The 27,376-nt window shown below is 33.3% G+C and overlaps 1 protein-coding gene across 7 annotated transcripts in view; it reads right to left on the bottom strand.

Annotated features, from left to right (window-relative positions):
* The window catches only part of Papola (poly(A) polymerase alpha), a 61,827-nt gene that overhangs the window by 17,961 nt on the left and 16,490 nt on the right, over positions 1-27,376 (bottom strand). For 5 of the 7 annotated variants that reach the window (XM_048799296.1, XM_048799298.1, XM_048799297.1 and 2 more), the window contains exons 4-16: positions 22,721-22,802; positions 20,518-20,627; positions 19,975-20,028; positions 17,281-17,392; positions 16,533-16,622; positions 16,304-16,442; positions 14,708-14,780; positions 13,266-13,386; positions 12,264-12,348; positions 6,840-6,893; positions 6,191-6,310; positions 4,834-4,943; positions 767-888 (exon numbers count right to left, since the gene is read on the bottom strand). In XM_048799296.1, coding sequence (XP_048655253.1) covers positions 767-888; positions 4,834-4,943; positions 6,191-6,310; positions 6,840-6,893; positions 12,264-12,348; positions 13,266-13,386; positions 14,708-14,780; positions 16,304-16,442; positions 16,533-16,622; positions 17,281-17,392; positions 19,975-20,028; positions 20,518-20,627; positions 22,721-22,802 — 1,272 coding nt within the window. Of the gene's footprint in view, positions 1-766; positions 889-4,833; positions 4,944-6,190; positions 6,311-6,839; positions 6,894-12,263; positions 12,349-13,265; positions 13,387-14,707; positions 14,781-16,303; positions 16,443-16,532; positions 16,623-17,280; positions 17,393-19,974; positions 20,029-20,500; positions 20,628-22,720; positions 22,803-27,376 lie in introns of those variants that run through there. The other 2 variants (XM_048799303.1, XM_048799301.1) reach the window with 2 other exon arrangements.

The following is a 27,376-nucleotide window of genomic DNA, read 5'->3' as shown; positions in this document are numbered from 1 at the left end:
CTGATTTTGATCTCGAAATCCTCCTGCCTCACCCTCCAAGCTGCCAAGATTATAGGCGTGCACCATCACACCTGGTAAGCCATCTATTTTTGGAACCACTTTAAAAAAAAATAAAATTGTTATCATGCTTGTTATCTAAAATTCTAAAATACGTGCTATAAGTCCAAAGAAGGAAAAAAATGGCTCCAAGTTAGTCAAAAGGAAAAATAAACCCCACAACATACTGCAAAAATTTAACCTCTGGTGGTATGATCTCCTTTATAACCAATAACTTATAATTTTTAAGTAATATACATGTACTTTTATTGTTCTACACTTACCAAAATAAAAATATACAATTTCTTGCTTCCCATTAAATAAATAGATTGAGCAAGTGCTGCGGGAAAAAAATACAATTTCTTAGTCCACATAACTTGACTAATTTAACATGGTTCACTTTAAAAGAAAAGGAATTGAGACACTGATGTAGGACTTTAAATGGATAATAAAAGACTTTATAAAAGAAGAGAATCTGGATGTATAAAAATAAGAATATGCAGCATTACCACTTATCTCTCTGAAGTCTGAGGCAAGTGTATCCAAGAAAACTGATTTGAGTAAGATTTCACATGAATGGAGTTGCTCCACATTAACAGATTTTTTTTTTTAATGCTGTCACCTATTTCAAATATGATCTATTAACTACATCTAAATTCTGAAATACTTTCAGGCTGGATGCACAAAACATTATGTTAGTAATGCTGTTGTAAGTACTTTCTAAATTTACCTTTTTCTTTTTCTGAAGCACATGATTAGGTAGTAGTTGATGGAGTTGCTTTCTTTTTACATGCATTGCAGCAATTTTCATATCCACCTCAAACATCTTGCTGTTTATTGCTTGCCTATAAACTACACAATTAGAAATTGTTACAAGAAACAGAAACATTTTTTTTAAAGTCAGGTTTAAACTCACTCAGGGGAAAGTATTCTAAGTAGGAATCTTTTTTCCCATCAATACTGCATGTGTATAAAATTATCAGATCAAGACCTGTCCCTAATCTGACAAAATTCATTGTCCAGGAAAATTCTTTTCTGTAAGGTACACATAATGAATAAAAGCACTAAGTACATTAAATCTTCCAGCATAGTAACTCTTTTAAGAAAACACCAGAATTGAAGAAAAAAAACCCATACCCTTTTGCTACCAGTATAATTAAATTTTCACTCTCAGTATGTAACCCACGCAACAAAATAAAAGTCAAACTTATTAAACTATTTTCTTTGTTAAATGGTTCCAAGGTAAGATACTTTACAAGAATCTGCAAGATAAAATTTTAAGTAATGACATGTTTTTTATTATAAAAATAAATCAATAACAGGTCACAGATATAAAAAGAAAATGCTACAAAGAAATAAATCCAAATTATTTAGGTCCTAGGGCCACAGAATAATCAAAATATTTAGTAAGTCATATGACAAATACTCATTAAGCATCTATACTGAGACCTCACTCACAATGTTGCACACACTGGAGATAACAGTAAAGAAAGGAGACCAAAAGAGAATCAGAGTCAACATGCTACAGGTGTAGGGAATAAACAGGAAATATGTAAGATATATTTTGTGCCTGGTGGACGTAAGTACTATGTAGAAAAACTGAACAAGGAACAGGACAGGATGCTGAGCCTGGAAACTTAGTAACATTGACTGAAGATTAAGAGTACCTAGTAGAATGGCATTTCAGGGAAAGCAAACATCACAAACCACATTCCCTGAGCAGGAGAACATGCATAGAATGTTCCAGGAATAACAAAAAAGACAAAAGGAAAAGAGGAGAAGTGGAACTCCATAATCCCTCCTCTGCAAATAACTCCCAACACAGAAGGCTTTCTTTCTAAAGACTGACATCAAAACTCATCTAGAAACAAACTCTAATCTTAACTCTTTATAGCTACTTGGCCTTTATTTTTGCTAATGTGAATAGCAATGGTTCCCTGCAAAATGTTGTGATTACCAAGTGCTCCAGGCTGCTGGGATCTTATGCAATGATTTTATTACTTTTGTGGACCCAGACAAATGGACAAAGGATTATGAACTTATAATAGAAGATGAGGTCAAAAAAGAGGAATAATGAGAAGATCGCATAATTTACGAACATCAGTTTAGGACTTAAGACTTAATTCTGCATGACATTGGTGGCCAGGCAACACATGATTCTGTCTTAAAAATACCATTTGAGCGCTAAATGAAAATAGTAAGGTGGGCAAGGCAGAACAAAAAAGCTGAGGCAAGGGTAGTAATCCTACAGAGCAATAGCTGCAGCTTGAACTAGCAGTAAGTACTAGAAAAAGCAGTAAGTAGCAGGATTCTTCATGTATTCTGAAAGAATCATCAAAAAACTAAGTAGAGGGGCTGGAGATGTGGCTCAACCGGTAGCGCGCTCGCCTGGCATGCATGTGGCCCGGGTTTGATCCTCAGCACCACATACAAACAAAGATGTTGTGTCCGCCAAATAAATAAATAATTAAATATAATTAAAAAAAAAAACTAAGTAGAGGAAAAAGAGGCATCAGATGTCTCCAATGTCTTGAAAAAAAAGCTGGGAGGAATTAAGGATGAAAATCTGCCATGAACATGTTAATTTGTTATTAAAAAAAACATTACATTAAAAATTTTCAATAACAGAAGTAAGTATTCCCTTTTATAAACACCCAAAAGATCCTTGAAACCTAGTTGATTCATTAAGATCTTTAATAAACAGCTTAATTTGAATGCAATGTACAAAATAAATTTACTAATTCAAGCATGTGTGCATACCTTGTTTTTTCACAAACAGATTAGGTGGGCATCAAAACTTTTACTTTTACTTTTACTGGCAGGAGGAGGAATAATGTCCTACAAATGACATCTTAAAACCATCTAGGGATGTTTTCATTTTGTCACAGTGATTAAGTTACATCCTTTAATGTAGACTGTTCCACCCAGAGAACTGTAACATGTTACATCACCATTTCTAAAGATGGAAATCTACTAATTATTTGAATCAAGAAAGTGATTCAGTTTTACTTAAAAAAAAAAAAAGTTTTTTAACACGTAACTGCTTACAGCACAACCACTATGTATACCAAAAATTAGATCACTGGGTTAATAAGCATATAGCCCAGGGGCAGAGTGCATGACTAGCATGCATAAGGCCCTGGGTTCAACCCAAGCACAAAAAAACAAAACCAAAAAACATGGAAATTTTTGCATTATTTCCAACTTTTATTTCTATCTTGTTACAAATTTCAACACTGCTGAACATCAATCAGAATAACCACAAACAACACCCATGTCAGTCAGAATTCCCAGATACAGCACTGCCAGTGATTCTACATAAAGTATAATCATCTGACTTTTCTTAAATATGTCTTCTAGTGTCACTGTATCTGAGCATTTACATACTGAAATGCACACACAGTCAACCTTTATCCACAAGCAGGTATGTTAAAAAAAAAAAAAAAACCAGTGGATGGCTGAAACCATATGTACTGAACCCCATATCCATATATACTTTGTTTTTCCCACACATACATAATTAAGCCCAATAAGAGGTTAACAAAAAGAACCAATAAAAAAGAACAATTATAACAACATATTGTAATAAAAATTATACAAATGTGGTCTATCAAAGTATATTAATTTACCAATTTACCGTACTTGCCTTTTTCTTCTCATAAGGAATAAGAGGTCAAACATGAATGAATCAGTCTTTGTGATGTAGCATTAGGCTACCATGTAAAGGTTACTTGAATACAAACACTTCAATATGGCAACTGATAACCTAAGTGGCTACTAAGTTGACTAACAGATGGTTAGTGTACACAATGTGGATATGCTAGACAAAGAGATAATTTGCCTCTTAAGCAGAAAAAAGTAGGAGGGCACAAGATGTCATGCTTCTCAGCAATATGCAATCTAAAACTTGTCAACTGCTCATTTCTGGAATTTCCCATTTAATATTTATGAATCACAGTGGACCTAGAGTAACAAAAGTGAAACCACAGATTAAAGGAACATAGTACAATAGTCCCTTTCTTTCTCTTTTACATTGGAATCAGTGTATGATACTGGCGTTTTAGCAAACTGCCACCAATCTCTTTCCTTCTTTAGTAAGTAGGCAAAAAAAAAAAAAATTTAATATTAAACCTAAATGTTCACAAGGGAAAACTCAAGAGTGGAGAAATGAAAATGCCACTTATTATTTAAAACAAAGGTGGAGGGATACTTTAAAGAGAACAGAAATAGTCCTTAGGGAAGATGTACAGTTGTCCCTGTGCACATGCACCATTCCCCCTAAAAAGTTATACATCTACATAATGGTCACACACCATCGTTTGGTCTTAAGTTAAATAAAACTACCCTTTATCTCAGGATACAAGTCAAACTGAAATGTACACATAATCACTCTATTGCCTGCCTATGAATTAATACTTCAATCTACATTTAACATGTGAGAAAAAAGTCTTCAGATTACTAGAAGTTCAACTGCATCAATTTCTAAGGTTCAAGATGATTAAAGTAGTCAGATATAGTCAGTTTTGTAGACAAAACTAATATTCGGGTTGTTTCTAATTCCATACAGAATTGTGGAGAAATCAAATTTTAAGTAATTCCATTTAACTTTAAGGTCACAAGAAAAAAAAATCAATTATATATTAGACAGTACTGAAAGTAATCCAAAACCATTAAGATCATTATGATCACTGTGACATTCTCAGGTTATAAGTTATTCCCAATATCACTAATTATTGTGTACATCAATAAATTTAAAATGGAAGCAATTTGAATGCTTGATTATCCAAGTAGACATACCTGTATCTGTGAAAGACTGAATGTCATAGGTAAGATCAACACTGAGATTTTCAGAGTTTTCTGTTTTTTTAAACACTAACCCAATCACCCACATTGTGCGAAATTCTTCCCTGTAAAAAAGAACATTACCACTGATTATCAGTATTCATGAAAATGTATTTATCACTTGGTTAACATCATGGAGAACACAAGGAAAATTTTATAACACAAACGTATGAGCAAACTAAGGTCTACATTCAGAGTTCTATCCCAAACATGTCTTCTATGTTCTTTTAACTATGTAAACAATCAACTCCCAGGACAAATAAACTCTCTGTATATGCACTCTACCACTGAGCTTTTTAATTTTGTAACAGGGTCTTGCTAAGTTTCCCATGTTGACCTGTGACTTGCATTCCTCCTGCCTCAGCCTCCAGAATAGCTGGAATTACAACCTGTACCACTTTGCCTGACCTGTATGATGTTCTTAATAATGATGACCAAAGGCACTAGACTCAAAAGAAATACTATGTTCTAATTAATGAGGAAGAAAGAATACTGCTTTTTAGAAAAGTCTGCACAAACATTTTCTGAACGTGAAAATTTAACATAAAATATATATTTCTTAAACTTTAAAATTCAATATAAAAAGGCCATAAGCAAATCTGACTACAGCATAATTAGTGAAAAAGTTGTTGACTCTGCTTCTTTTGAACAATGAACCAATGGTTTATCTGCTGAATGAAACATGCAATCTTTAAATAATTAAGATTGCAGTGACAAAAAATGTGTAAAATGTTCAAAGAACTTCTTTACATGATTTCAAAAGGGAAAATAATCTATTCAATCCATCAGAATAATTATCCTATGCATAAGGCCCTGGGTTTACAGAATAATTATCCTATATTAACAATTCTTTCACCTCAATCTTTTGTCTTTTTTTCCCCCCTCTTCTTCTTGGTAGTAGGAATTGTACCCAAGTGCACTCAACTACTGAACCAAATCCCAAGCCTTTTTTTTATTTTGAGATAGGGTCTTGCTAATTTGCTTAGAGCCTTGCTGAGGTTGGCTTGCAATCCTCCTACCTAAGCCTCCTATGAATCTTACTTCTTAAAATTGATTTATTTTTTGAAAGTTTATCATGAATACTCCCATAATCCTCTAATTTTAAAAAAATACAGTTATAATCTCATAATAATAGCAAGAATCAAACCAACAACTGACCTACTCAAGAACCTTAAATGAAAATGTGAGCCTGATTTTATTTACATGCCTTCCAATGATCCAGAATCCATCACAAATCAGATACTTGCAAGGTCAAACTTCTATGAGTAAAGATAAAAGAGGGATGGAGTACTTTTATATTAAGAGTGCTTACTTGTCAGGATTTTCTTTGGGTGCTGGAAATGACTGGGGATTCACATGAGCCAGTGTAATAAATTCATTCTTCTCCAAACTTCCAACCAAGATTCGAATTTTTGATTCCACCAAGCCCACCCTGAACAAATGTCACTTAGTATTAATGAAAGATTTGGTTGACTTTATTTAAAATAGCAAATGCACAAATCAAATGCTTGTGTAAAACAGGAACATGAAGATCACATAACTTAAAATCCATACAAAGGCAATTCAACTGAATGAATTATCCACCCACACTCAAAAGCAAAAACCCTAGGCTCTTCCCAAAAATGCTGAACTGAGGAAGAAAGAGAACTATGGCACAGTTTACCCACATCGGGAAGGTTACAAAAGATATTCCAACAAATAATTAAAGAAAAAACAGAAAGCTTAAAATATAAAAAAAAATCTTTAATAAATCAACAGTTAAAAAATGTAAATCTTTATAAAATAAGTAATTTGCATATGGATTCTCTAATTCTTACACTTCCATCAGAAGTAGTAAAGCTCCATGTGCAAACAACTCAAACAAACTTGATGTTTTTTAAGGACTTCCCAACTCCTACTGTGTTCTGGGACTGATTCATTTTGAAGTTTATTTTTCTGTCAAGTCTAATCTTATTACTCACCATTCTAGGCGTTGTTTTTCCGTTGGTGCACTTGCTAGAAGTACAATATAATGCCTTTGAAGATAAAGACAATATGCTTTTTATTTTATTTACATACTTTGTTCTGGATATTAAAACGATAATGTAGTAAGTTTCATTACATTTATAGATCAACATCAATTTACCAAGGGGGGGGGGCCTGCAATCTCAATATGCAAATAAAATTACAGAAGCTAACTCTACACATTTCTAAGTACAAATGATTTTGATTTTAATTTTTCTGAAAGACAATAGTGATTTTTAGGAATGACGACAAAAAAGAGCAGCTGAATCAAGGAAGCTGAATAAACATTAAATGATAGTTTTTCACAATGATTCCAGTGAAGCGTTCAATCTATAAAAGAGCTGCTCACTGAAATATACTACTAAAAGAAAATGTTTTAGGAGAAACAAGCAGAGTGGCTTTCTCCACAAAAATAATCACTAAATACCCATAATACAATAGTAACTTCAAAATAACAACAAATATATCAGGCTTTTTAATTATATTAAACAGAATGCATAATTTGAATCAGACTCCAAGACTTTAATATAAACTTCTGTGACAATAAAAAAAAAAGACATCATTATCCTGAGAGCCACAAAAAGAAAGCTGATTTCTATCCAGAATTCAATCCCACTCAAAATAGAGAAAATATTTTATTTCAGAAAATATCATCACTAACAAAGTCTACTTTTTTAATCTTTTCAAAACTATTTATGTCTCTAAAGTATTCATTTTCCTCCAACTAAAGAAGTTCAGTCAAACAAGCCCTTCCCCAATACTTATTTAGTAAGCACTAGAAGTTAAATTTTACAGCTAATATAAATACTGGTTATAAAACTAAAAGTGTAAACCAAAATTTCATTTTATTCTCCAAAAAATCTAAAATCCTTTTGATATGAAAAAAAAAAAAAAACAACCACTATCAACAAATTTCAAAGAAATAGAACACTTTCTGGACATTTTAGCAAAGGTTAAAGAAAGCCTAACAAATTTAAGCATTTTTTTAAACCATACTACCATAAAATAGCCCAATAAGTTATTTTATTAATTATGCTCACAATATATTTGAAAAATACTGTAAACCTAGACTGTTCTAAAACTTGCATACATCATCTATAAAGTGGGGTAACAGTACTTATCTTAGTGGCAGAAATATTGTAAATTTCAAGCAAATTAATTTGAAGTAAACTTAAAAGTAACAGGTAGGGGCTGGGGCAGAGGGCTTGCCTAGTATATGTGAGGCACTGGGTTCGATCCTTAGCACAACATAAAAATAAACAAATAAAGGCATTCTGACAAAAAAAAAAAAAAGTAGCAGGTAATTCAAAAGTGAGGTGTGCATATGTAAACACATAAAAATAGGTCTGTGATATAAGTATATGAAAATGTGAATGCAACTACATAAAAATATAGTCCAAATACATAAACTTAATACTTCCTTTCCCATTAGTTTAGTATTATTTGGGAACAAGCCAATACATAGAACAAATTTTTAAAAGTCACATAAAAACACTAAAATCTGGGAGCTGGAATTGTGGCTCAGTGGTAGAGCACTTGCCTTACATGTGTGAGGAACTGGGGTTTGATCCACAGCACCACATAAAAATACTAAATATTCAAAATTAAAAGTATTATGTCCATCTATAACTAAAAAATCCACATATACATGTAAATATATATGAAAGTAAAGTTTACCAAAAAGCTCCCTAGCAAAAATTTAAAATAATAACTAAAATCTGTGGATTTTATGTAGAGAATACTCACACTCAAACAAAATCCTAACAACCTCATTTCTGACCTGATTTCTAGATTATCTAGGTTTCCATTAAAAAGATTCAACTAAGCTATGCACAAGGTACAAACCTTCCCCAGCAACTCAGGAGGTAGGAAGATACAAAGTTTGAGGCCAGTCTGGGCAACTTAGCAAGGTCCTAAAAAACTTTAGCAAAACCCTATTCTCAAAATAAAAAACATAAAAAGGGCCAAGAATGTACCTCACTGGGTTCAATCCCCGGTTACCTCCTTTCTCCCCCACAAAAGAAGAAAAAGAAGAGTGAACTGATTAAAAAAAAAAAAATAGCGGGTGGAGGATAGATGAAGAAAGAGTTCCTTTGCCCAAGTGTAGCAACTCTGAACAGCAGACAACAAAGCATCAAAATCAGTTTAACTTAGCTGGCTTCACCCAGCAGAGGGCCAAATCACCTAGTTTCTAAATGGTATAGTACCATGTTCTCTATTTACTAAGATATAATAGATAATCCATTTGAACATAATTTTGTTGGCAATCCAATTGATTTTGATACTTCCTACCTCCTGCGTTTTATAGATTATGACTTCAATTTTAATTCTTATTGAAAAAGGGGAGTCTTTTCGTCTCTGTACAATGTAAATGTAAAAGATTAACTCAAGTATTAATGATGAAGTTAAATGTTCTTTACTCAAATTTATGCAAAATTTGAATTGGTGTGAAATACAATGGTTAATAAAAAATAAGTTGCAATTATTTTACATCAGTCATTAGAAAAACACTCACCGGAGCAATAAACAAAATCCCAAATTCATTCTTTAAACCTACATAAAAATCTTAAAAACCAGAGTTTTTGATAGAAAACAAAAAAAAAGCAATTCTAATCTAGAATATTTTTGATCCTGTTTCACAATCAACATGTATCAACAGTCTCAAATGCCTTCGTGACACACTTTAAAGTCAACAGCCATTACCTTTTCCCAAAATTTAGAGACATGGCTTCTAATAAAAATTTAACTATGAAAATGTATCCTGAATGAATTTTTTAAATCTATGTGGAAAGGCCTAAGAACACTTAAATATAGTTGTTATACCGCCTAACAGTTATTTACAAAAAGCTTTTTGGATGGTTCCCTTGCTATTTCATCTCAATACTTAAACAGATGACAGTTCAGATATGAACACTGATGAAAATCTTAGTCAAAAATCCTTCAACAATTCTCTTTAGGTATTCAGAATCAAAAGTTGTATTTCATCATCTTAAATTGTTTAAACAAATGTTAAAATCTAAATAATTGTGTACATACAACTTCATTAAAAATTACTCTGGCTTTCCTAATTGCTTTCCTTCCTTGCATCCCAGCGAAACAATACACATAAGTATTCACATTTTCTTTACTGCTAGCTTACTTAATAGCTATGTTTAATATCTTAAAGAGGAAATACAGAAAATATTTTCTTAGAAGTCTTTACAGAAAATTACAACTTTCTCTCAAGGTAGGCATTATTTTCTTTTAGAAGATTAGCCTGCCTTTTTTTTTTTTTCCTTTGTGGTGCTGGGGATTGAACCCAGGGCATTGTCCATGCCAGGCAAGTACTCTAACAACTGAGGTACATCCCCAGCCCTAGATTGCTTTTTAAGACAAACAAAATTCCCTCTACAGTTTCTCCCTCTAATGAAGGGAAGATATATATAGAACTCTACACCTACCAAACAACAATATCTTCAGGATATGCTTCAAATAATACTTAACCAACTTTCAATCATGGAGAAAATAAGGATTTCAATTCAGTCATACAGCTAATCATCAAGGCATTTCATATAAAGATGATTTAAATTCAATCTGTGAATACCTCCAAAAGCCTAAGGATAATCATCACTGTACCTTGAAGAGGACATTTGTGGAAAAGACATAAAAATATAATGGAATTTGGTAAAGATAAAATTAACTCAATGTACTATTTTTAATAATTAATTTTCCCAGGATATTCAGGTGAAACAAATTTTCCTGAAATAAACTTTGTGGTATTTCATCACACCTATTTAAGTCTTTATAAATATCCTACAAAGGATTTGACTGCTTCAAGATTTTTTTTGGTGGGGGGGGGACTAGGAATGGAACCCAGAGGGACTTTACCACTGAGCATTATCATAGCAATTTTTATTCTTTGAGACAGGGTCTCATTAAGTTGCTTAGGGCCTAAGTTGCTGAGCCTGGCCTCGAACTTATGATCGTCTTGCCTCAGTCCCTTATGTCAGCAGGAATACAGGCATGCACCACTGCAATAATAATCTTTTTATCAAAAACTTTACAGGTACTATTGTACCTACATAATAAAGATTTAAAAAATTTAAAGAAATACTAAGCAAGCTTTTAAAAAAGCAGCAAAGTTCTAGTAATGTCAATTTATTCAAATGAAATAACAATGGAAAGGTTTGTTCAATTTTGATGTTAATTTTTTCAAATGAAAGAAACAGCTTAAGTAGATATTTTGAAGAACTCAATCCCATCTACCTCTTACTCACATAAATAAGTTAGATAGGAAAAGAATTCATGCTTGGTTCTCAGCAATTAAGAGATGCTGATATTATCATTGATTTTCTCCTTATACACAATTGTCTCATATTGTAGTTTTAAAAACTATCAGTACATACATTTATTTCATGTTCAAAGGTGGCTTCCTCAACATTAGCTAAAATACAAAACAAAAATTATCTGCCAAATGGAAAGCACAATATATGGGGTGTAATAAAATAAGATTATTAAATAGTAAACTATTTAAATTTTTACTAACAACATAGTGCTCCCAGAACGTAATAATTAAGCTGGTTCCATTACTGCTTTTTCATTCAAAAGATACAGAAAACACAGAGACATCATGAAGGTCATCATTCTTCTTTTTAATTGGGGAAATAGCAACAATTAATCTTGTTTAGATTATTACAAAACACAATCCAACATGATCAGGAAAGTTTCAAGCATTTAAAAAAAATTAAGGGGACTCTGGCAAATTTTCAGCTCAGGGCAAATAAAAGTGTAAGTCCGTGTAGTTTGTTTGTTTTAAAAAATGTTTATGAAACAGTTTTCACCAAACCAACACAATTTAATGAAGCTTTTAACCTAAGGTATTGAACCATTATATTCAAATCAGTACTAAAAATTATTAAACCCATTTAGACCCAAGAAAACTAATTGTATAAAGACTTGAAAGTGGCTATTAACACTGGGAGGGAACTGGTAGGATATTACTAATGTGCTCTAAAATGGCTACATATTGGCATTTTATTAGCTAAGTCTGTGTTCTAAAGAATTTTAGTGATAAATAAGTTTCCGGAATTAGATAAAAAAGACTTCATTTTCTGATAAGTTCAATTACAGATGTTAACAGTTCACCAATTTGCCAAACTATATGGATTTCCTATTTGGGTCAGGGTTAATATAGGATGACCAAACTCTTGCTGCAGCAAAACTTTAGGGGCCACACATTACACTGAAAAACAGATAATAAGCAGTTTACTAAAAAATGGTATGTCCTAAGTGAGAGGAAGGGAAATCCAAAACTACATTAGTCTATGAAAAAAAGGTATCATATATGCTGCCATTAAACCATTACTTAAAAGAACATGTTCAACATGCCTTAAAATACATACTTGTACTTTTGAAAGAAGTTTGGAGCTTCAAAAAGTTTGGACCACTCTGCCTTACTCAGCAAAATTTCATCTGTGATAGCAAGACCTAAATTAAAAACATATTAAAATGTTTGCATGCTTCAGTCTAACAATCTAGAATTTTATATAATCTTAAACATAACCACATGCATTCATTATAATTGTAAAACTGAAAATTTTAAAAGATTTAGTTTATAGCTCATAAGCATATTCTTACATATATACAGATTTTTCAAAAAAGTTGGCCTGTTTTCTGAGAGCCAGGTTTCAAGTAAAGCACCATTATTCTAAGATGGCATGTTAATTATGACTTTCACAAAACTAAAGCACTGAGTTATGTGAGAAGAAAAGTTGTCCACATAATTTGTTCCTTACATTTCTAAAACTCAAGTTAGCTGCTCTCTCTAAAGGAATAAAAGCATCTTCCCTTGAAGGAAAGAATTTTGAACTTCTAAAGGTAAAGCTGATACTCACAGGTTTTTCACTACTTCCTCAACTGCTTCCAGTCAACCAAACAATCCCATTTTAGCTACTTCTCTCAAAGGCCAGTGGGTAGTACTTTAAATTTACAGTAAAATTAGGATTCAAAAAGGTTAAGTTCCCCTAAAATGAGGGGTTTGGTCCCAATCCTTCTGAAAGCTATTTGCCAAGAGTAAGCAGCTTCCTAAGCATCCCTCAAGTCTCACTGGACAAGCATTTTATCATTTATAATTTCACAAGGTAACAGTATAGGATGAAGTCAGCTTATAAAGGGGCAGCAAAAGATTTGGTTTTAGGTGTTACTTAATCTTCCAACATAATAAAAAATACATTACCTAAATTTAAATTTTTTAGTCAATTCTGATATACACCTTAAACAAATATGAACACCAAAATCCACTTCAGTGAATGATTTCTTCAATTAAATTTTATAGCGAACTACTGGTTCTACAATGATACGTAAATCCTTCACGTATAAAGGAGAGCATAAGGATAAACACTTACCTTGTTTAAACTCCTCAACCATGACCATCCGTGTTGAAACGGACACATTGTACGTGGAGTTCTGCTGTGGGTATGCTGGTGTAATTATAGGCATAAGATGGTACCTATCACTGGGGTTTACCTACATACAATAACAGCCAATCAGTTTCTTCAAGTACATATGCAACAGATACTTGGACTTTTTACCCCTTGTTAAACTGAACCAATGATTAAATTTTATTTCATTCACAGCTGGAGTTGAGAAAGAAAAACCATGAAAGGAGACACTGTTTTTTAAGGAATTCCTTACAGAATCAGGGATTTGGTCTAAACTAATGGTTTGTTTCAATCATATGGGCATGACTATTTGGGCAAACATATTAGAAATAATGTGCCTGCTTAAGCAAAGAAAGTTCTAACTGGGAATATATTGATATTTAGTTTTTCTTTATTCAACAATAGAAATGGGGATGTGCACGCAATTACACTTTCATGAAACGTCATACTCTAAAGTTATTCTGTATAAAACTAATTTTAAACAAGACGGAAACTTAAGTTTTGAATATACCCTTAATTTATAAGGAGTTTAAGGCTTCCTAACACATAGTGAAACTACAATGTCCTTGTTGATATCATTTTAAGATATGGGAATAATTTAATAACTGCTAATTTACATAATGGTAAGTGGCATTATTTCCACAAAGGAAACTGTAAATTCCTATCCTCCAAAATTAAATTTCTCGAGGTTTGGAAATACACAGCTTCATGTAATTCAACAGAACTTATTAAAAACAAAATTTTGGTATAATAGTAAGATAGCAAATTAATTCAGAAAAATAGAATTTCATAAACCCAGAGTCATAGTGAAAACCTAAATTTCTCATCAATAAAGTTCATGTTATTAACATTTAAAATGTGTAAGCAGTAATGTCATAACTCCCCAAACAAAACGGAAGCTTTCTTCAGCCCAACCATGTTTTTATAATCTGAAATATCTAAAACAATTTTTACATTTACATCATTGTTATTAGAATGATATTGCTTAGAAGTTATCTACCACATGTAAACATTAAGCAGTTTCCCTACAATAACCCCATTTTTAACAAAATATTTAGATCAAATAAAAAAAAAAAAACAGGGATTTTTAGTATCCTTTTATTATTTTTTTCTTTTTTTAAGCACAAAGGCCCATACAACTTTGCTTACAAGGTAGTTCTATATAAATTAAAATGTTAGTGAAATTTGTATTAAAAACTATGTACAATTAAATGTAGTTTACAGGGTACATCATTATGCTTCTCACATCAGAGGACAATTATAGATGAGGTTATCTAGAAGAAAGTGTAATAAGGACATGTCCACTCATACATAAAATGCTGGGAGGTCTCCCTGAAGTTTATGCAGATGACTTTTACTTGTTATTGCACAGTGTGAATTTGTAGGGGAAAAAATAATACACTAACCCTTGGGTCCCATACAGGCAAATTAAGATTGCATTCTTCAGGCTGTTTCAATAGCACTGGATTTGGCCATTCCCTGTTTAAAAAGATTGTAGCACTTGATAAGACTATTGGATATTATCATCTAAACGTATTTTGTTAAACATACAGCATTTGTGAATGTGATCCTTCTTCATTCATTTTGGTATATACAACCTTTCATTCCTTTCTGTTGATGGTAAAGACTACTTGAAATAGTTCTGTAACTATAAAATTAAACCATTTGGTAGCTTTTTCAAATTGAAGTCAAATATCTTCTCTCTTAAAAGAACTGATAAAGCACCATGTAAATTAAAAAGCACCCGCAAGATATTTGATGCTTTCACCTAAATCTTGAACAGGATAAACCCTTTTGAAAGACAAAAATCCTGTCTTCGTACTAGTTCCATCCAAAGAAAAAAGAGAAAAAGTTACTTCCAATTATAGACAATGGGGTATGAATAATTATAACAATTAAGACAAATTTTCTCCATCTCATGACTTAAAAGTTGTTACATGAATAAATGTAGTAAAAGTCTGTGGTGTGAATACAGTGTTTCCAGGACGCAATCTTTAGTAAAATTAGCAGAGTCCTTACAGTAGAAATTTAAAAATGGAAAACATCTGCCCCCTTCCTTAATAGCAAGGTTAGCTTCTTGAAAACATTTATGTATGTGTAGCCTTAAAAAACATTCTTTAATCTTATCATATCTTATTATATGTAATTAAAATGTGCTATCAAATCCCAAAATAGCAGAATGTGTATTAGAAAGTGTGACTTGATTCTAAAGTCTCCAAAAACTCTTGATTTTTACAAAATCACTAGAAAACAATAATGTCTTTTGCAATGTTGGATGGGTATGAGTTGGCAGAAACTAGGAAGATTTAAATCTGAGGGAAATCTGATTAAAACCCAACAATCCTCATCTTTGGGACCAAAGTAACTATTCTGAAATGGCAATAATCTTAATTTTCTTAAATGAAACCATTGTTGACAAATGTGGACATCTTGAAATGAGGTGGGGAAAAAAAACTCCCCAATATTAATGATTCAGATACTGCTTTTGTCCAAGCACTAATTCATTAATACATGAGCGTTAATTTGTTCATTATACATAAGGTTATTCTTTACATTTTTTACACAATTGGCATCTTTAATATTTTGCCAAAAATAAACAAATAGCTCAATGAAAAAAAATCAAATATTAATGGTGTATGTATTCAAAAACATTCAAAAAGTGAAAAGTTGTATGTAGAAGTTTTATCCAAATGTTAACATATATGCCAACCTATTAATAAATTGGATTTTAGCAAAAGCTACAGCTAAAATTCAGTTTATTTGGAGGGTAGGATTATGCAAGTTAAGTACAAATAGAATATGACTTACTATCCTGGCAAAGCTAGGGAAAAGAAATGGAGTTCAAGTTTGCCATAATATTCATTGTGATATCCAAGGCTATCTAAATGACTATTTCACGAACTAAAATTTGAATCTGAAACCAGCTGCAGAAATGTCATAGAAATAAGACTAAACTTCAGTGTCTACAATCAATTTTATTTTAATATAATCTAAACACATACCATTTAGAAAATACCAAGAAAAATTTATGTACAAGAGTTGATGCTATTGCATTTGGATAAAGCTGGCAAGTTCTTGCTACTAGCATAGCCCAGGAAACACCACCGAGGAAACCTAATATATTGGAATAGATGTTGTGGCCTGTTGATAAGGGAAAAGCAAAAAGAGAAGTTAGTGTTGAACACATGTTTAAATGTTTGTAATAAGCTAGCCAACAAATTCTGAACTCACGTTTGGCCCACAGTTTGATAGCTCTCAGAGTTAACCTGAAGTTGTCAATGTTTGGTACTAGGTGTAAAATTTCATCGGTTACCCTGCAACCTGATTGATAGGAGTGAAAAAACAGAACATGAAATCATCAAAGGCTGAATGGTAACACCAATTCTAAATTTTCTGAGACTGATAACAAATTGAGCAGAAACTTTGATTTGGTACAGCCAATAAGCTTAATTCAATAAAAAGACAAAACAAGAAAGTTGAAACATTTATCTCCTACCACAAGCAATGCTGTAAGCCAAATAAATTGAACTAATCTTCCTAATATCAAACTGCAACTCATAATTAAATTTTTTTCCCTGTCTAGATACACTGAGAAGAATTCAGTCCACTTAAGTTTCTAACAGTTGTTGTCCAAAAGTCTTATGTATAAATTTTTAAAAAAATAATCTTTTAAAATTTAACTGATACCATTACAAAAGGATATCAGGATCAAAATTAATTAGGGTCACACAGTAAAATCTAAATTTCTAGCAAAAGTACAAATCTCAGTATTTCTTAGCTTACAAGAAAATAAATAACAGAATAAGGAACCAATGAGTAAAACTATCAGCCACTTCTCTGTAATCTATTAAGTAAAGCACATTTGTAATCACTATGAATTAACAAAATGGCTATAAATGTTTCATTAAAGGTTTAAAAACAACTAAATATTTGATAACAACTCCAACTAAGCAAAAGGAGATAAGGCTTTTTGACATACCATTAAGACTTCTTATACATCTTATATCTAAATTTTTAAGCAGACTGTCATCTCGTAGGTCCAAATCTTCTGGAATAGTCTGCAGTGCTAATCTTGCAAACAAAATATCAATCTAAAATAAAAACAAAACTTAACATTCCATATCTGTCAAACTACTTTTAAAGCATTTTGGTAAAAAAATACTTCTACTTAATGCCAGCATCATCAATTAACAAACCTAACAGTAATATATTAATTAATGTTATAGGTTCTGGGGGGTTTTGCAACACTGGGGACTGAACTCTGAGGTACTCTACTACTCAGTTAAATCCCCAGTCCTTTTTATTTTGATACTGGTCTAAGTTTCCCACACTGGTTTGCAACTTGTGATCCTAGTAGCTCAGCCTCATGGGGTGCTACGATTACAAACATGCATGACTGTGCCCAGCATATCATACGTATTTTAACTAGATGTTAAATCATGGTAATATGAAATGCAACTTGTACAAATACCTAATTATCATTTAATTATATTAATAAATCTGAGTTACTAGGCTTGCTAAATGCATATTATGAAGTTATTTAAAATTCTTTATTTGTATGAACTGTCACCAGTGCTAAAAAGAACAAATATCTTTATACTTATCTCAAAAATACCTACCAATAAAGACTGCCTTAAATGGAAGAATTCATATGTCCATATTACAGTATTATTTTGTTTTCTTCTCATTTTATTTATTTATTTATGTACTTACTTACTAGTATTGGGGATTAATCCCCAGGGAAGCTATGTGATATCACTGAGCTACATCTTCAGTTCTTTTTTAAAAAGTTTTTGAGAAAATCTCTGGTTGGCCTGGAACTTGCAATCCTCCTATCTCAGCCTCCCAAGTAGCTGAGATTAAAACTATGTGTCACTGTACCCAGCTTCAAATTTTAGTTTTGAGTAACACACACACATACACACACACACACACACACACGCATGCACGCACACTAGGGATAACCCAGCTTAAAAGACCCAGAGTTAGATCTAATTCTGAAAAGCTTAAGGAATTCAACTGAATTTTTTCTTTGGTTTACTAGAGATTGAACCCAGGGCCCAGCATATCCTACTTTTAAATAAATGTAAGGCAGGGCCTGGCTAAATTGCTCAGGATGGCATTGAACTTGTGATTCTAAAACCTTAGGCTTCCAAGATGCAATTACAGGAATGTGACTTATTTATTTTGTGTGTGTTCCTGGGGATTAAACCCAGGGCCTTGTGCATGCAAGGCAAACATTCTACCAATGGAGCTATATCCCCAGCCTTTAGTTTGACTTTTTTAAAAGATTAAGAGTTGGCATCTTATGCAATTCTAAAAACTACCATTTTTTGCAAAACCATTAAGTTATCATTACTCCACTTATAAAATTTTATTATCTTCACCATTAACATTAGAGACTTTCTAGCATCATTTGCACAGTAAAAGTACCATAAAAAGTAACTAAACTTGTTTAACCACCTACTTTGTTCCAATTATTTCCACCATATTTGCAAAAAAACAGCAAGAAATGTACACAATCTTGGACAACTTGAGCTCTAAATCCTACCAGAAAATATTTCAACACATACATATCAATTTACTTTTCTCCCCACTTTTTAAATATTTAAAGGAAGTTAAGGCAAAGTACCATTTGCAAATCCACAGTTTTATTGCCTCATTGAAACTAAAACAACATAAAATTTGCATATGAAAAACTACCAAGAAATCGCTTTGTAGTATCACTTGGTCTTAAATTTGCCCATGTTTCAGCTCCTGGGTACACTTGGCATTTAAATGAGAATTAGCCAGCATGGTTAGGTGTGCAGGGCTGTCATTCCAAGAGGCAGGAGAATGGCAAACTCAAGGCCAGCCTCAGTAATTCAGTGATGCCCTAAGCAATCTATTGAGATCCCTGGAGATATAGCTCAGTTGGTAAAGTGCTATCTCCCATGCACAAAGTCCCAGGTTCAATCCCCAGCACCACCACCACCCATCAAAAAAAAAAAAAAAAAAAAAAACCAACATGAGACCCTGTCTCAAAAAAAGGGGGGAGGAGGGGGCGGGGCTGGGTTAAATCCCTGGTACCACAGACAGACAGATACATAATCTAAACATGTGAGTCACTCCTGTGTGTGTGTGTGTGTGTGTGTAAGCGTGCGCTAGGGAGTGAACAAGGGTGCTTAACCACTGAGCAACATCCCCAGCCCTTTTTATTTTTTGAGACAGGGTCTTACTAGGTTGCTTAGAGCCTCACTAAGTTGATGAGGTTGGCTTCAAGCCTGCAATCCTCCAGCCCTGGCTTCCCCAAGCTGCTAGGATTACAAGTGTGAGCCACCATGGCCGGCTGTCACTTCCATTAAAAAACAAAACAAAACAAAAAAAAAAAACTTGGCATTAATCTTCAACCAATTCACGAATGAAGCGTGGCAGTACACACCTTAGTACCAGCTTCTTGGGAGACTGAGGCAAGAGGATCACAAGTTTCAGGATAGGTTCAGAAACTTAAGTGAAACCCTGTCCAAAATTTAAAAATTAAAAAAGGGTTGGGCATGTAGCTCAGTGGTAGACTGCCTGAGATAATTCCCAGTACTGCAGAAAGTAAAATAATAACCATATCAACTTTTTAACCTACACTGTCAAGTTCAGTAACACCACATATCAAGAACTGTCCATTTGCATAACACCTTACCTCTATCCCATCAAAACAGAGTTTGATAACTGGTACAAAGGCCTCTTCAACAGCCTGTAAGGAAAAAAAAAAAAGTTAGTCTCTAAAACTGCACTTTAGTACTTTTAAATAAATGTGAAAATTTACATGAAATTGCAAACATAACTGTCTTAAACAATTGTTTCAATTTAATTGAAATTGCTTAAACGTAATTTAGCATGACACCTGGCACAAAGTAAGTTCTCAGCAATTAGCTTTAAGACTCTCTAGGCTCCAGGGTTTAAATCCTTGATTTCTGCTATTTCATCAGATGTGTGGTTGTAGTCTGATTATCTAATATTTATTTTGCTTGCCTCTATTTTCTAATGATTAAAACATCATGTACATCTTACATATATATGACTTTAGCATACTGTAAAGAATAAAATGCAAACACATTTTCAGTGCTTCAAATAGCATGGTCAATTGTAACAGCTCAATACATGATGACTCTACCATAAAATTCACTCAAAAGACTAAATAAAATTTTATAACTCCTTCCTCTCACCCCAAACATTTACATACTCTTAAGTCTTTAACTTCTTCTTGTAATTTCAATTTATCATAGAACGAGGTGAAAAAGTCACTTCGATCAACGTGTCTTGGTGCAACACACAATGCATCAATGTCGGCACCTAAAAAAAAATCCCATCAACCACTAATTAGTACTACAAGAAAATTATTTTCCACCTTTTTGAGGCAGTATTTGATGGATAGTAACTGTTTAACATTATACTGGCAAGCTCTTAAAAAAAAAAAATCACTCCTTATTAAAAATTATCAGTCAACACTGGGGTTGGGGCTCAGTAGTAGAGCACTTGCCTATCATGTGTGAGGCACTGAGTTCGAATCTCAGCACTACATATAAATAAATGAATAAAATGAAGGTCCATCAACATCTAAAAAAATTTTAAAAGAAACATCAGTCACTAGAGGAAAAATGAGTTCTAAATAATAGGGACTATTTGTTCCTAAAGCATGCTGTAATATATACAGTGGGCCCAAATAATCCAGGAAACGGTGACAGAACTTTCAGGATAAAGAGAGGGAATTACTGAAATACAAAATCCAATGCCTTGATGTCATGAGTCCAACCATGTTCATAAGTTAAACAGTGACTCTCTAAACACTCTATGATAGGTGTCTACTGGCTCCCATATGAAAAAGGAGGATAACAAATCAATAATCTGAGTCATAAAAGAGAGAGGGCAAGGTGGAAGTTGGTCAACACAGCCATTTTTCTAAAAGATGAGATGTTAAGGCACTCTCTAGAGGCTATTTATATTTAGCACATTATTCACAAAGGAGAAAAGTGGTATATAGTACACAGGACACATCAGAAACGAATCTATTGTTACTGTGGAAAATTGGAAAAGAGAATACCACTATACAGAGAAATGGCAGATACTCTTAAAACAGAGGTCAGATATTAATGGGGATATATCCCAGACTGTGTGAGCTCTATTTTATTGGTTCTACCAGTACATAGCTAAGAAAAACTGCTCAAGTTCTTTTGCCTATTTAAGTCTTAGACTACCTATAATATGAAAACAAAAGTACTGTGAGGAATAAATAAGATAATGAATATTAAGCACTTAACTCAGTGCCTGGTAAACAGAATTCAATAAATGTCCTTAGCCATGGTAACATTTTTATTGGGTATTGCACAGAGAAAATAAATATAAATAAGAAAATATTCAGTAATTATCAATAGATATGGATACATGCTGGGGTTGTGGTTTAGTAGTAGAACACCTGCCCAGCACATGTGAGACACTGAATTCTAGCTTCATCACCACATAAAAATAAATAAAAGTATTGTGTCCATCTACAACTAGAAAAAAAAGATATGGATACGCCAGGTACAGTAGCGCATGCCTGTAATCCCAGCAACATAAAAGGCTGAGGCAAGAAGACTGCAAGTTCAAGACCAGCCTGAGCAACTTAGCAAGACGCTATCTCAAAATAAAAAATTAAAAAGGGCTGGGATGTAGCTCAGTGAAAAAGCACCCTGGGTTCAATCCCCAGTTAAAAAAAAAAAAAGCCATGGATACATATCAGTTTGTTTAATGTTTAATGATAAACTATTTGGAGTGTTTTTACTATAGAAAAAAATAATAGCAATATTTGGAGTGACATACTATAGAAAAAAATAATAGCAATATTGGTCATGCATCTATCTAATAGACAAACAGCACTGGGTGCAGTGGTTCACACTGTAATCCCAGCCTCTCAGGAGGCTGAAGCTAAAGGATCACAAGTTCAAAGCCAGCCTCAACTCATGAGAACCTGTCTCAAAATAAAGAATAAAAAGAACTAGGGATGTATATCAGTGGGAAAGTACACTGGTTGAAAGACAACCTCCGGTACAAAAAATAAAAAAATAAAATTCCTCTGTGGAAAAATGGCCTCTGTCAGCACTTTCCAATAGAGTAGTAGCCATTGGCTCAATGTAGCTATTCAACATATAAAACATAGCTAATTTCAACTGGACCTGTATTTTAATTTTACTTAATTTTAGTACTACATTAGAACAGACATGAAGGTATTATTTTACATTTTTAGTCTTTAGATCCCTTTAAGACTCTTTCTTCCATGAAAAACCTAAGCTTACAAGATTCACAAGTAACTGACACAAATTTTAAGAAATAAAATTTCTGTATCATAAATTTTAAGAAATAAAAAATGCATTCTTCAAAATAAAAAAAACAACTACTATTTTTTTTACCTTTTGTATGTACTCCTAATCTGTAAGATCCAAACGTAAAAATTTTTCCTCCAACATTTTCAATTACAGATTGTGGAAGATTCTGTTGAAACAAAAAATGGTAATCAGTGAAACAAAAGGGAAACTATTTTAAATGTAATTTTTAAAAAAAGTGTGGTAGTGCATGCCTAAAATCCCAGCTACCCAGGAGGCTTAAGCAGGAAGCTCATTTGAGCCTGGAAGTTTAAGGTCAGCTTTGAGTAATAGTGGAGGACTCTGTATTAAAAGCAAAACCCAAAACTCAAGATTAGCAGGGCTGAGGTTGTGGCTCAGTGGTAGGTGCTCGCCTAGCATGCATGAGGCATTGGATTCAATCCTCAGCACCACATAAATATAAAGATATTGTGTCCACCTAAAACTAAAAAGTATTAAAAAAAAGATTACAGTTCAAATGTATAGAGTAGTCAAACATACTTATTTGTAAGTTCTTAAAAAAAAAAAAAGTCAGCCAGCCTTTCACAGATAAATCTGATTTGGGATTCAACCAGCTTTGAACAGAAAAGTGTTCTTTGGTAAAGACCCATACTATTTTTGAATTTTGCCACATTTCTAAAAAACACTAATAAAGGAGATCATGTAGTTCCACAGGAGCAATGTTAGAATCAGGATTTTTATTTCATGACAAAGATTCTATATAAGATAATTCAGTAATATTAGGATATAAAAACATATTCTAATTGTTCAATGGAAAAGATTATTATATTCAATGACTAAACCAAAAATCTAATAGAAGATTAGAGTATAATTTTACCATATTAACAGTGACTTGAAAGGCAATATTGGTAAACAGTAGTTCAGGAATTTTAAAAAATTATGATTTCCAATAGCGGTCTGGGGATATAGTTCAGAAGTAGGGGTGATGTTTAGTTATAAAACACTGCTGGGTTCAATCACTACTACTGGGGAGGGGGGATTTTCTTTTAATAAGTGCTAAATCAATCAGTATTTCTTTTTATTTTATTTAATAAAATTAATTTATTTAAGAAAATTTTACTATTATTATTATTACTATTACTATTACTATTATTATTATTATTATTATTTTGGTGGTACCTAGGATTGAACCCAGGGGCACTTAACTACTAAGCCACATCCCCGGCCCTTTTTATATTTTATTTAGATAAAGGGTCCTACTGAGTTGCTTAGGGCCTCTTACTAAGTCCATGAGGCTGGCTCTAAACTCAAGATCTTCCTGCCTCAGCCTCTCAAGCCCTTGGGATTACAGGCGTGTGCCACCAGGCCTAGCTTCTTAATTTTTAATTCCTTGGTAATAAAGTCTCTATTCAGAATCAGAAAGTAGGAAATGACTCCCTCACCTCTCCAAAAATATAAATAACATAGATCTAGTGTTACTTACATTCAAAAAACTTTCTAAAGGGGAATTCTAATGGTTCAGGAACATTTATTTTATAGAATGAAGCATTATACAATCCTAGAACTGAAAATAAAACCATAAAGGTCATTAAAATAAAAAGATTCATAGGCTGGGACTGTAGCTCAGTGGCAGAACACTTGCCTAGTATGTGTGAGGCACTGGGTTCAATCCTCAGCACCAGATAAAAATAAATAAAGGCATTCGGTCCATCTATAACTATCCCCCACCAAATTAAAAATAAATAAAATAAAAAGATTCAAGGAATTCTTTGTTTTTCAAGGACATTTGTAACCATCATGTTAGAAAACAGACAAGTTATATGTGAATTGATTTTTGGGGGGTGGGCAGGTTGGGTTAATACTAGGGATTGAACCCAAGCCAACAGAGCTATATGCTACATCCCAACCATTTTTAGTTTGAGATGGGGTTGTGTTAGTTTTCCCAGGCTGGCTTTGAACTTGCCATCCTCCTCCCTCAGATCTCAAGTCTCTGGGATTACAGGCTGGTGCCACCATATCCAGCAACTGTTAATGTTTTTAAGAAGTAAAGAAAGCCTTTGTTTTGCTGTACTTAGATAATGAGAAAACCTAATTGTAATGCTGGCCTGATTATTTAAAACAAGCCACAAACTGGGCATGCTGGCTCACATCTGTAATCTCAAGTGACTTGGGAGGCTAAGATAAGAGGATCAAAAGTTCAAGGCCAGTTTCACCAACCCTGTCTAAAAATTTAGTAAGACGTGGTCTCAAAATTAAAAAAAGAAAGGTAGGTGGGTAGATTGACTGATCTAGAAAAAAGAAATTAAAAAAATAAATAACGGGCACAGTAATTGCAGCGACTTGAAGTCTCAAACTTATCAATTTAGCGAGGCCCTAAGCAAACCTGTCTCGAAAAATAAAATGGGCTGGGGATGTAGCTAGGTAGTTAAACACCTGGTATCCCCCCCAAAAAAATAAGTTAAAAAAATCAAATTTTAAAATAAAATAAGCCAGCAAGATGTGTGTAGAAATAGGCCTACAAAGAATTTAGAGAGAAACAATCTTAGAATATTGAACTTTGAACTTCTCCAGTAAAGACACAAATCTTCTGGACAAACACCTCTCCAAAACAACTTTTGGCAAGGACATAACATTCTACTCTTGCACCAACCAATACAGTAGCCACTATTGAGTACATAAATGTAGATAGTGTGATTAAGAACATGAATGTCTAATTTTGGTTAATTTTTATTTAAATGGTCACCTGTGGGTTAGAAACTACCTATGGCTACACTTCTAGACATTAGTATGTTTATAGCTATTACGATAACTGTAACAAGATAATTCAGGTCATAGAATTAAGCCTTTTTTAAGATTTCCAGTATTAGACATTCAAACTGAATACCACTGTTTAGTTTTTTTGTACTAATATTCTCTGAGTTTCTAATACTTTCATTATGATAGTTATACAACTGAGGAATCCATGGTTAGGCTTCTAGTTAAAGCAAAGATATTTTTACTAATACAATTTTCAATTGCAAAATCTTTTTTTTTTTTTAACTAAATCTTAGAAGTATTAGATGGCAAACAAAGTAGCCATCTAAAGTAAAAATCACTGTGCAGGGTAACACACACCTGTAATCCCAGCTACTGGAGAAGCTGAGGCAAGAGGATCCCAGTATGACACCAGCCTTACCGAAAGAGAAATGGAATCTCAAACCATAAAAATGGAAAGGACTGGGGATGTAGCTCAGGAGGCTGAAGGCAGGAGGATCATAAGTTCAAAGCCAGCCTCAGCAACTTAGCAAGATGCAGTCTTAAAGTAAAAAGGGGGGCTGGCGATGTGGCTCAGTGCTTAAGTGCCCCTGGATTAAAAAAAAAAAAATCCTCTTCTGGAAACAAAAACAATAGAATCACTAGTAACAGAAACAATACTCTGGTTTCACAATTTTCAAAAAACCTCAAGGGGCTAGGGGGTTGTGGCTCAACGATGGAGCGCTCGCCTAGCACGGACGAGGCCCTGGGTTCGATCCTCAGAACCATGAATGAATGAATGAATGAATGAATGAATGAATAAATAAATCTATTTAAAAAACACCTCAAGTTCCAGGTTTACTCGAGCTCCAAACACACACAGAGACACACACACACACACACACACGTTTAAACCAGCTGTTCCTCAGCTCAAAAAACTGCCTTTCCAAAACTCTCATTTTCTATCAGAAACTCTATTAATGAGAAACATTAACAGATAAAGAACATAATTTAGAATACTCAAATTACTAACGTGTTAAATTGTTTTAACTATTATATCCATTGTTTTAAGAAAATATAAATTCAACTAAAGCCAAAATACTGAATTTTCTTCTAAGTTAACACTCTCCATCCTAATATCAAGTTTTCAGCTGTATTTAAAGCTTAAATATGCATTTTCTACTACCCCGGGAAAATTATCACTTTGGGGTATATTTTTTAAATGAATCAAATGAATTCCACACACAGTTCTAAAATACCTTTGCTTTAACCAGAAGCCTAACCAAGGATTCCTCAGTTGTATAACTATTCATAATAAAAGTATTAGAAACTCAGAGAATATTAGTACAAAAAACCCACCTCATTATTGTAGGATTCTGTGAGAGACAACATGATATTCTCAAATATAGTAAGTACTTGGGCTGGAGATGAAGATCAGAAGTATAGCATTTCCCTAGCATGCAAGAGGCCCTGGGTTCAATCTCTTACACTACAAAAAAAATTTTTAAAAGTATGTGTTTTTTGCTGGGGACCAAATCCAGGAACTCACACAGGCTAATATAGTAAACTTTTTAAAACTACTTCAGGGAAACATGTATTATTTCTCTAAAGAGTATAAATTACTGAGTTCAGCTTTGAAAAGTTATAATCAAAGAGTACTTAGAGCCAGGCACAGAGGCACATCCCTGTAATACCAGTGACTTGTGAGGTTGAGGCAGGAGGATCAAATGCTCAAGGAAAGGGCCAGGGGTGGGGCCGGGACTCAGTAGTAGAGCACTTGCCTCACGTGTGTGAAGCACTGGGTCTGATTCTCAGCACCACATGTAAACAAGTGAATAAAATAAAGGTCCATTGACAACTAAATTAAAAAAAAAAATCTTTTTTAAAAGTTCAAGGCCAGCTTCAACAACTTAGCAAGACCCTATCTCAAAATAACAAGGGCTAGGGATGTACTTCTGTGGTAAAGCATCCCTTGTTTCAATCCCTAGCTGTCCCCCACCCCCAGGGGGG

Source organism: Marmota marmota, unplaced genomic scaffold (genome assembly GCF_001458135.2).
Source record: "Marmota marmota marmota unplaced genomic scaffold, marMar, whole genome shotgun sequence".
Lineage (NCBI taxonomy): Eukaryota > Metazoa > Chordata > Mammalia > Rodentia > Sciuridae > Marmota > Marmota marmota.
The sequence above is the reverse complement of the archived record's forward strand: the minus strand, read 5'-3'. Positions and strand labels throughout refer to the sequence as shown.